We start from the raw sequence: 11,842 nt of genomic DNA, 5'->3' as shown, positions 1-11,842 counted from the left end.
TTACATTTCTCGAAGACAATATTATTTTATATTTTTATAAAATTTATTTATTTCATCGTCTCTCTGTCTCATTTCATCACTCACTGTTTCATCGATTCTCTGTCTCACCGTCTTATAGTTTATTCTATTAATCTTTTAGTTTATTAGTTTTTTGCAAATAAAGAATTTTGAAAATTTTGATTATCCGATTTCTATGACATCGAGCAAGAACTTAGCGAATTATTGAAAAGAAAGGAAAAATTACTATTGAAGATAATATTAATTATATAACCCTGTATGTAATTATCATGTCTATTGCTGGCCCTGTATTCTTCGTTACTTACGTTATTGCCAAGAAACAAAGGCAATTACAAATACTTGTTTGTGAATATCTTCATAAAAATGCTTTAAAAAAGTAATTATGTAGAGTTATTATTACACATATATCGTGAAATTCTGTAATTTTGGCAGTAATTTATGCAAGCAGGTTTGTGCTGCGCGACTATTATGGTTGGAATATTATTCCACGACAAACCACCCACACTTGTCAGATGGAACTAGATCTAGCTTGCCTTTCATGAAAAACACTTACCTCGTATGATGTAATTGCTAAATTTAAGAATTTGCATCAGTATTTACCGCATATATTACCGTATATATTACCGCATAAAGTGGACCCATGCCACATAAAATGACGTGGGCGTGAGTTTTTTATCCTGCATATCCTTGTCTTCGAACATTCACCTGAGATCATTGACCAGAGATGATAAAATCATAGAAAATTTATTAGAATTATAATTTAAAATTTTAACTCATCTTATTACTATCCTTATTTTATGAACAATATTTACAACAAATTCAATTTATAACAAATTTAATTTACAATCAATTAAGTTCTTAATGCACTTATAAAACCTAAATAGGTAAATGTTGCAGATATTATTTATTTTGTTTCTTACTATACGTAAGATACAGTTAATTTTTTAATATAAACATATGTGGATATATAAACATGATATACTAAATATTTTTTAACTAATTAAATAAATTAAATATCTTTAATTATAAAAGAGAGGCAATTTTTATCTGATTAAAAAAATTAATTATTTTCTATCCTAGACAAGCTAATATAAATATATAAATATATGGCGAAAGATATTATCAACTGTCATTTTAATCTCGTATAAAATGATTCACTTAAAATATCTTCATTTATTATTTATTACATTTATTCTATTAACATTCGACTGAACACACAAATACGATCTCTTCGCAATTTTTTTGCAAATAAAGCTGTCATTTAAATCGAAAAGATGAACGTCAATAATATTGCCTAATTGAAAAAAGTATTGTTTAATGACTAATGCTCGTTTGCTTGCTTTAAAGTGTTCTAAGAATAAAGATTCAATGGAGATACGGCAGGAAAAAAATAATACAAATAAAAGGAAACATCTAATTCATAATTACAACATCAAAAATGCTGATTAATGCTTTTAATAATCGAAATTTTTAGATTAAAATAATAAAAAATAATTTAATAAATAACAAAAAATAATTTAATAATTTTAATTAAAAAAGTATTATTTTCTCTTAAATAAATAATTATACATTTTGCAATAATTATAGTATTTTGTTATAATATTTTTTTATTAAAATGACCTTATATGATAAGGCATCATAGATCACACGTTTAAAACGTCTGATAAACTTGTTATTCTTATTACATATACATATAGGTGGGTCTTTGTAGTGCCGGGATTACATCATCGTTACTTCAAGCATCAATGTTGGACTACAACTCAATGTTGGACTCAGTATTGCCTTCACTTTGGCCTTGCTCGCTTTCCGCATTTACCTAGACCCGCGTATCGCCAAGGAAAGCAGTAGAGAGACTTCACAGTTATGTGAATACCCACGTATCTTTTTAATTAGACATAAATATTCCTCGCGGCTAACGAAATAGTATCATCGATACTTTTAAATTGTGTGTCAAGAATTTTATGTCAAGAACTAATCGGCGATTACAATCGTATGTTTATATAATCAGCTGTTTTTCATTTCTGCAATACAATTAATACAATGCGGAAAATTACAAATATACATTGAGGAAGATGGCTATTTTTATTCCTCGACAGAAAGTAATAAATCTTTTTTGATATTATACTTAATTTAAGATGTGCATCATATATTTTTTACACAATTATTTACACAACTATATACTATTAGAAATAATATATAGACTTAAAAAGCGAAAGACATATGAATTATTAATCTCTCGATAATAATGAATTTTAAAATTGTTAACTGATATGCAATGCATTTTCTGCATCGATAGAAATTTATATAATATAATAGTTCGATATCTATGTTATTTTTATCAATTAATACGTAAATTACTTGTTTAATGGAAGTCAAGTTTTATGACGTACAAAAAGAACTTAGTATGCATTATCTGACTTGTGTTACTTTAGAACTTGTACTTTAAACAACAAACTATACTACATGCATATTATACTACTGAGCTTACGTCACCAACATGTTACCGAGTTTAAGTGTCAATGTCAATGTGATGTTGTGACGATATAATAGTTACATTATGCTATACATACCACAATACCAATCTTTTGACAATCGACACACATACACATCAAAGGAATTTCCGTTCATTATCAATCTCTTTTAGGAGAGAATATAAAATTATTCTATACATAGTCTTATACAATCGCGATATTGTATTTAAAAATGATTGCGTTCTATTGTTAATCATAATCACATATAAAAATCATATTTTAAGTCTAATTAACAATAAGATAATTATAAAATTATATATATATATATATGCTCGTGAGCAGCTCGTAGAGCACAAACTGAACAGAAAAATCCTATATTTTGTAATTTTGTAATTTTCGCAATAATTAATAATAAATAAATTAAAAATAATTGGCCAATTCGTACGAGTACCAGCGTGAGACGAGTAGGGATAAATCGGTGATATGTGTCACTAAATACACAGTGAAATGAGACAGCTCAATGTTTTACAGTTATTAGAGGCGCAATAAAGAATAAAGCATTGAAATTGATAATTAAATTTAATTATATATTGCACCTAGAAACCATATACTGTAGTCTGTAGTCTACGAGCTAACGAGTATTGGCATAATTTGCACCAGACATCCTATATAATCTACGTACGTCAAATTACGAAAAAGTTAATCATCGCTTCTAATGATTAAAACTCTTCAAAAAATGAAAGAATGTATTTAAAAATATAATAAAATTTTAATAAACTATTTTATTAAATTTTTAAATTTTAATATTACTCAGCCAGTTGGGGCGAAACAACTTGCAAAAATGTAGACAAATTTTCATCAGATTCTAAATGCAGAAGTTGACATGTATGGTCCCATAAGTCCTTGGCCATTTGATCATCTCTTGCTTTCCAATGCGGTCGGGTCACGCGACATTCTCTATTAAAAACAAAATATGAGTAACAACATATATAAATTTGTTAAAAATAGATTTTTTAAAAAGAAAAACAAAGAAAAAAAAAGAAATCAGAAAAAGAAGATTATCACGTTTATGTATTGTTATAATTTGTAAAAAAGATTTGAAATACAGTCTTATTTATAGTTGTTTCTTATGTATAGTGTTTTCATATATTGTTTTCTCTTACGCATAATAAAGACCGGTCTCACCAGTCACTTTTTCATCAACCGCACAATGTATAGTCGTTTGCGCTCCTTGCACCGGATTTTTGATGAATGGTCGCATAATATACTCGAAGAAGCCCAGAATTATCGTTCTATTAAAATGTCGGTCTATATCAGTTCTTATGAACCCGGGATGTAAGGAATATACATTTATTCCGCTAATTTCTGCTTCTGGAAATCAAATTTATATTTTCAACGGGACCTATATGTATCTTTTTTATAAGAAAAATATGTCATCTTGACACAATATTACAAATAAGATAACTTTATCATATCAATAGTATAAATATAGTATTAATTTTTAAATAATTTGTTATTTAAACGCAAGTAATTGCTATTTTAATTCTTTTACAATAGGTGTATGTTTGTACTTCATTCTTTTACCTTTTAATCGACGTGCAAGTTCCCTAGTAAAAAGTATGTTTGCCCGTTTGCTTTGCACATACGCCTTCAATGGACCATATGATCTTTCTAAATTCATATCATTGAAATGTATTTTACCAACTGCAATAATAAAAGCTTTAGATATAATATGAAATTATTACCTAATGTATATTAATTCATATAATATTAGCTGAAATAAGAAAAAAAATTTTTCAAAAAAATGGGAACCATGAAAGATATTAAATTTTTTAAATAATATAATACTGTTTCTCTTATTTCTTATATCTTATTTTTCTCTTTCTCACTTTGCGTACAAGCATGACCAACCGATGACACGTTAACTATTCTGCAATCATTCGCTCCTGATTGCATTTTTGGCAACAGTAATAATGTTAAGAGAAAGTGTCCCAGATAATTCGATTGCAGCTGCAACTCGAACCGATCTCCAGTTCTTTTATGCGGACACATAATTACACCAGCATTATTTATCAATATATGAATAGCTGATTCAATCGTCAATAATTTTGTAGCACATTCTCTTATACTGTTTAAGCTGCAGAGATCTAATGGATATATGACGAGCTCATCTAGTTTACCTTTGTACTGTTCACTATCTGTGCTGAATATTAATAAATTATGTATTATCCTCTCTAAAAAGGCATGCAAAGTCGAATCTCGAAAATATCACAGTCATTGTTGTCTCTTTTCTGCGATGTTGATTGGCTGTCTCAATTGCCATTGCGCGTATTTATTTGTAGCACTGAGCGGCTGTCATCGCGAAAGTTAACAGTTTGACAGTTTGTTCAAAATAAAATTAAATAAAATTAAATAAAATCAGATAATAGCGCGCGCGCGCCGCGCTCTTGTGTTGTCTAGTTAATAATAAATTTAGTAATGAATTACATTAATGAATTACAATAGACGGTGTACATAATTATAAACTTTTTCTAGAAAATTTTTTAAACTTGGGATTAAAAATAATGTTAAAGAAACAAACAATCTCATTATAAGAAACTTTCATTACAGTAAAACGCGAACGAATCGAAACTTGATGTGTTTTTAGAGGAAGAATTGTACTATACCTTCCACGTAATTAAAAATTTTTAATGCTAAATATCTAATATTGTAATATACATATATAATTAAAATCAGATCAACTTTATTTCAATATTCAATGATTTCCATTCTACGCAGTATTAACACATAACAAATTAAAAAACAAAATCAATCAAACTGCAAAAGTACATACAAGACGTTTTATAAATGCTTAGATTATTCGGCTTTAAAGAGCTAAATATTTATAAAAGCTAGCATTTTATAAAAGATATAAGTATTAATCTATAGGACTTGTTATATAAAAAAATTGTCAAAATACATAATCTTCCACGATTACAACTGCTCACGTTATGAAATATGCATATGCAGCAAGCCGTCAAGATTACTTTTATCTTTTTAAATGAAAGTTATCCATAACAGTAAAAATAACTTATAGGAATGTTGAATATCTACTTAAAATTCGAAATATATTATAACTATACTATAAATAATTTCATGAATAGTAATTTCACATTTTTTTTCTTTAGAATTGATTTACATAAAAAAGTACAATAAGATTACAATTATAGATACAGCTTCATTTATATATTTACCTTGAAAATGGAATATTCTTTATATCTTCAACTGCATTTTTTGCTTTCTCTACATTCCGACAGACCAAAATCACTTTTGCGCCTAAATGCAGATATTGTTTTTATATGATTATATTATTTACTCATATCCTACATCATATTGATGTCTCATTAAAATAATAATAAATAATTATATATATATATATATATATATATATAAATTATTCATATAACAAAGATATCACGCACAAAGATAAAATACGTAAAATTATTTTATTTTATTTTAAAGTGTTAAAATATTTTCTGAATTATTTTAAATATTTTTATTTACAAAATTTTGTTATTTTTGTTAAAGAAAAAATAATTCTAAATTGACTAATGTGTCCGTTATTTAAATGACATCTGAGATTTTCGAAAGGCCTACATAAGATTAGTAAGTTTAAAATTTTAAATCACACTAAAATAAAAATTAAGTAAAATAAAAATTAGTCTTTTTTTCTAGAAAGAAATATGACAAATATATAAGACAACATATTTAAAAAAAAAGTAATTAATTGTAAAGAACTTTAAACTTTATAGATTATTTTATTTGCTTAAATATTATTTTATATTTATTACTTTCACTCAAATAAAATATAATGCATAATTAAATCTCAAATATTAATTATAAATAAATTCTCAAAAAACATTAAAGCATTGGGAGAATTATATATATAATTTACTTTTGTTTTCTAATAAGCTGCAGTGAATGATCAAAAGCAATTTATCTCACAAATAGTATTATAACAAATCAATTTATCAGTTATAGAATATGTTTTTCTTTGCGTTATTGTTTATAATATGTACGAAATTACAATACCAAGTTATATTATAAAGTTTTTTTTTTCATTTTTATCATGTGTTGAAATAGTAATATTAAGAAATCTTTTTATAAAAGATTATAGAAATTAACAATAAATAAGATATATACATATATGAATAGATATATACATATATATGAATAGAACATAAAAATGAGTAGAACATATAGAATAAAGTTCTTTTTATATAAGGCTTAAAATTCTCGAGAAAAATAACTCATGTTTTATTGCTAGCTATATGTATAATATTGAAATTAAAGTGATATACCTATAATAATAAAACTTGTTATTTTTCTCAAAAATTTTAAATTTCGTATAAAAAAACTTTTCATATACATATACATATATTATATATGTAAAACTTATTCCATACATTTCTATTTATCTATATGTAAGAAATCATAATTGTATCGAGCTACATAATGTATATATAAAAAAAAATATAAAAATTAGAAATTGATATTTACCTCTTCTGTAAAAATCTCTGGCGGTTTCCTTGCCAATTCCGGTATTTGCACCTGTTATCACTGCAACTTTATTATCAAGACGCGCTTTACTGCTGCACGATTTATGGTAAGTCCACATAATTTCTTTTTTTTACAATTTTACTATTACGCGTTCTTTGTATTTTGTGAAGCTTAGAACTAATTAAATGGCACTCTGGCAATAAGAATGCAACAGTGAAACGCTGATTGCAATCATGTTTATATGACAAAAGTGGGAGAGGAGATGAACGGAAAGAGAAAAATGTGATAGAGCTGTAGCATGATGCATTGTATAAATATGCACGATAATTATATACAGATGTTGAGAATGTCGTAACGCAAATTTATACGCAGTAAAAATTTTAACGTTTTTAGTTCCTAGCTGCAATTAAAATATATTTTAAATACAGAAAGTATAATTATATATAAACTTATAAAATTAGAAGCAAAATGTTGTTTCTTTATCAGTTATAACCTGTTATTCTGCATTAATAAAAATTATTTTTTTATGTGCCACAACTTATATTTGATAGAAAAAATTTATAAAATATAATCCTTTCTTTGTTTGTTAATAGATGATTGCAAAATATAGAATTATTCCAACAATTTTCAAGCTATAAATTCATAAAAATATTTATAACATATAATATTATATAAAATTATTTATAACATATAATATTTAATATTTTAAAATTGTATATAATTTATAATAGCTCGTTATAGTTAGATTATAAATTTATCATAAATTCAGCATTTATATATTATTCAGTAATTTGACGAGAAACGATTTTCAAAAAATTGGCAAGATTTTCAACACATTCCAAATGCAGAAGTCGACAGGTATGATTCCATAAGTCTTTAGCAATTTGATCATCCTGCGCTCGCCATTGTGGAATCGCAACGCTGCATTCTCTGCAAAAAATATTGTTCGAAATAATATTAAAAAATCGAATAGAAAAAAGCATATAAAAACATATAATGTATAACGTCTATTTCTGAAAATTATTATTTATAATATAAATATTAAATTTAAAAAAATCTATATGTAAAACTAAGATTTTAAAGAGACATTTTGTTTAAACAAATTTTAAAGAGACATTTTGTTTAAAAAATATTACAGAACTAAATTTTTTTAAATGAAAATACAAAGGACCCACATAAACACACATACATTATATATAATTCTTCATCTTTTTTGATTAAATTATATCATATTATTCTCAAAATTATTCAATTTACTTTTTATTATACTTATTGATTATATTTGGTAAAAATAATTTTATGTAGTATAATTTGTTCTTTACTTATAATAGAGACCAGTCTCATCAGCTGCTTTTTCATCCACCGAACAATATATCGTCGTTTGTGCACCCTCTTCAGGATTCTTTAAAACTGGTCGCATCAGCACTCGAAAAATAGTGCTTGCACCTGGAAATATTGCTGTACTGAAATGACGACCTAATTCTGTCGTTATAACGCCAGGATGCAAAGAATATACATTTATTCCATTAATGTTTGCTTCTGAAAAAATAATTTCTATTTAATAATTTAATCTTATTTAATTACTTAATCTATATTTAATTATTTATCTATTTATCTAATTTAATTATTCCTCCCATAATCTCTTTTTAAACAATTTTTTTCTATATTTCTATTTTTTTATCTTGTTTGTAAATTAACATTTTTGTGGAGAGAGAGAGAGAGAGAGAGAGAGAGAGAGAGAGAGAGAGAGAGAGAGAGAGAGAGAGAGAGAGAGAGAGAGAGAGAGAGACAGACAGACAGAGAGAGAGAGAGAGAGAGAGAAAGAGAGATCATTTAATCACATTGTACAACGTTATTATAAATAATTGACTTATAAATAATGAAATTAATTAATATCTAAATTAACATAGACTTTATATAATTTGTTATTACAATTTTTCACAAATTTTTAGCGATTAGATAAATAATATTCTTTTTCTCCTGATAATAAATGTTATTATTTACCTTTTAGCCGACGTGCGAGTTCCTTGGTGAACAATATATTCGCTAATTTACTTTGCACATAAGCCTTCATAGGAGTGTATGATTCCTTCAAATTTAAATCATCATGTATAGTACCATCTACAAAATGTAATAATAAAACAGTGTGTGTCCGCGTCACCTCCTTCTATTATTAAATACTGACATCATTATGATATTCTATAATCTACATTAAGATATACTCTCGCATCATCAGCAGTTTATAATATCAAGTATATTTATATTAAGTTATTAAATTTATGTACTTTTGTGAAGAATCGATGATATATTTACTATCCTACAACCAAATCCGGAAGACTGCATTTTTGGCAACAGCAGAAGCGTCAAGAGAAAATGACCGATATAGTTTGTTTGTAGCTGCAATTCGAATCCATCTTCGGTTATTTCTTGTGGGCACATCATTACGCCGGCATTATTTATTAGCAGATGAATAGCCGATTCATTTGTTAACAAATTTCTAGCACATTCTTTCACGCTCTTTAAGCTAGAGAGATCCAATCGATAAATTACAAGTTCACCTGGATTACCTTGAAATTGTTTCCTGTTTGCTCTGGAAATGATTGCAATATCTCGTAACAATGTTTATCATAATTACTTTTAAAAAAAAAACGAAGATGTTCTAACTATTAACAAAGAATGTTTTTGTTACGCAATAAAGTCCAAAGAACGTAATTCACTTGGCATAAATCCACTCAATAGATTTCAAGAAAATCTAAACAAAAACTATGATAAAATAATAAAGGTCGCTTAGTCTGCTCTCAACTTCTTATGTGTAATGACGCTGTGTTTTAACAGAAGAAACTTTTTAATCCGTTACGTAATTATGTGCGTTCTATGAGAAATTATAACGAAACTTAGGTAATAATATACATTTTAATAGTTGAAATTTGTTTAGCTATGAAAATATTAAGTGATTGCGCTAATTATTGTCTATATTGTGTTTATGTAGTACACTTGAGAAGGACCAAAACCCATGGTCGAAACGTAGTGTTGAAGATTAATTGAATAAATCATTGCCAGTGTTGGTCGAATAATAAAAAAAACCTTTCTTTGATTTATATCTACTGGCGACTGTCATTTAAATTCGAATTATATATATATAAATTGCGCATAGAAAATATTAAAATTATCTTAAACATGTAGGAAGAGATTTTAATAATGTATTCCTAATGTTATACTTATTAATAACTGTTAATTTTCAATTACTAATTGCTAATTATATACACATATCATTACAAAACATTATTATATCTTACTAAATAAAAAGTTATAAATAATTATAAACGTATTAAACATAATCGATCCATGTTTTAATAACAATACATATATTATATCTTTATTTATTCTTACTTCGAAGGGGGATTTGTTTTAATATCTTCAAGAGCATCGTTGGCTTTTTGTATATTTCGACAGGCCAAAATTACCTTTGCACCTATAAAAAAATATGTTAAAAGTTTATATGTATATATATACATCTCTATAACAATCACCATGTAAAATAACTTATTTATTGAACTTAGGAAAAAATTGTATTAGAAAATATAAATACGTTTGGATTATTAAGCAGAAACACGTACAATTTATTTAATTATATTTTATATTTTTTGAAATCTAAGATATATTTAAATTTTTATATTTTATTAATTAAAGCATATTATTTCTTTTATTTTTTTTATTTATAGAATAATTAACAATTTAGAATACTGTTAATAATTAAAATTTTTTATGTTTATAAACAAAGCATTTTCGTGTGAAGCTTATTTGTCATAACAATCTTTTACGTTAATAATTCGTATTAGTTTTTACAGAATAGAATAGGATTTTGATAGGTATTAGAAAATAGAATGCAGTACTATCAATAATTAATTAAATAAGCATCAGAATTTATTATATATTTTTGTTCTACGAAATAATTATATTGATAAATTATATAGATAATTATTTAGAATATATAGATAAATAATTATATAGATATTATACGCATACACTCACACACGCATATAAATATACACACACATACACGCATACAAAAAACATACACGCAAATAAAAATTTTCTCCTTCCTTTTTTTAATAAGTTATTTTAAGAAACTCTAAATATTTCTGTTATAATTTGATAAATTCTAAGAGATATAATTGTAAAAATACCTCTTCTGTAGAGATCTCTGGCAGTTTCTTTGCCGATTCCATTATTCGCTCCTGTTATAACTACTGTCTTGCCTACAAGACGCATTTCACTGGTGCATTTACTATGGAACAGCCACATTTTTATATTTTTTTATACGGCTTCAGTATTTTTTACGGCTTCTTAAAAATGCAAATGTTAATTCTTTTTTTGTTACTACAAACTCAATATACTTGTATTATGTCTTCTCTAAAGTAACTGATAATGCTCTAAAACAGCAAATTTTGTTATAGCGAGTCGTAAGGTTTCACGCGCGAATAGAGACTGAGTGATCAAGAAGAAAAATATGAAAGGAATATAGTTAGTCTTATATAATGTAATGTGCAAACACTGACATTAATTGATACGTTTTCTGAGATAAAAGAGAAACATAGAAGTATCCACTGCGCCACCAGTTGGCAGCAGTCAACGGAATACTATGTTGAATCGATAAAGTATGTACAACACACGCGAATTATTTATCACAGCAGTAGAACAAGCGAGTGCTGCTCTTTAAGCGTTATAATAATTAAAACAAAAAAAATGAAAGAACGCGTTATTTTAATTTCTTAATTGGGCAAGAATTAAAGCCTTTTCATTTAGAATTTAAC

At 26.1% G+C, this 11,842-nt stretch overlaps 1 protein-coding gene across 1 annotated transcript; it reads right to left on the bottom strand.

Annotated features, from left to right (window-relative positions):
* Positions 1 to 2,381: 2,381 nt before the first annotated feature.
* Positions 2,382 to 11,807, bottom strand: LOC145932914 (uncharacterized). The gene is made up of 12 exons (XM_083032139.1): positions 11,216 to 11,807; positions 10,419 to 10,500; positions 9,314 to 9,618; positions 9,033 to 9,149; positions 8,351 to 8,567; positions 7,811 to 7,958; positions 7,029 to 7,155; positions 5,723 to 5,804; positions 4,379 to 4,692; positions 4,074 to 4,193; positions 3,653 to 3,860; positions 2,382 to 3,446 (listed from the first exon to the last, which is right to left on the bottom strand). Exons 1-12 carry the CDS (start codon positions 11,331 to 11,333, stop codon positions 3,296 to 3,298), a joined length of 1,989 nt encoding a protein of 662 aa, XP_082888265.1. The 5' UTR covers positions 11,334 to 11,807; the 3' UTR covers positions 2,382 to 3,295.
* Positions 11,808 to 11,842: the final 35 nt, after the last annotated feature.

Source organism: Prenolepis imparis, unplaced genomic scaffold, assembly GCF_030444845.1.
Source record: "Prenolepis imparis isolate NDT839.2.m4 unplaced genomic scaffold, iyPreImpa1.0 SCAF_2, whole genome shotgun sequence".
In the NCBI taxonomy this organism is placed as follows: Eukaryota; Metazoa; Arthropoda; class Insecta; order Hymenoptera; family Formicidae; genus Prenolepis; species Prenolepis imparis.
This window is presented reverse-complemented; position numbering and strand designations above follow the sequence as displayed.

Excerpts from the sequence above, each read along its gene's own strand:
- LOC145932914 (XM_083032139.1), bottom strand. The coding sequence starts at position 11,333 with ATGTGGCTGTTCCATAGTAAATGCACCAGTGAAATGCGTCTTGTAGGC. Across the intron at positions 10,501-11,215 it reads CAGAGATCTCTACAGAAGAG|GTGCAAAGGTAATTTTGGCC; the intron begins GTATTTTTACAA and ends ATTTTTTTATAG. Across the intron at positions 9,619-10,418 it reads AAAACAAATCCCCCTTCGAA|AGCAAACAGGAAACAATTTC; the intron begins GTAAGAATAAAT and ends AATCATTTCCAG.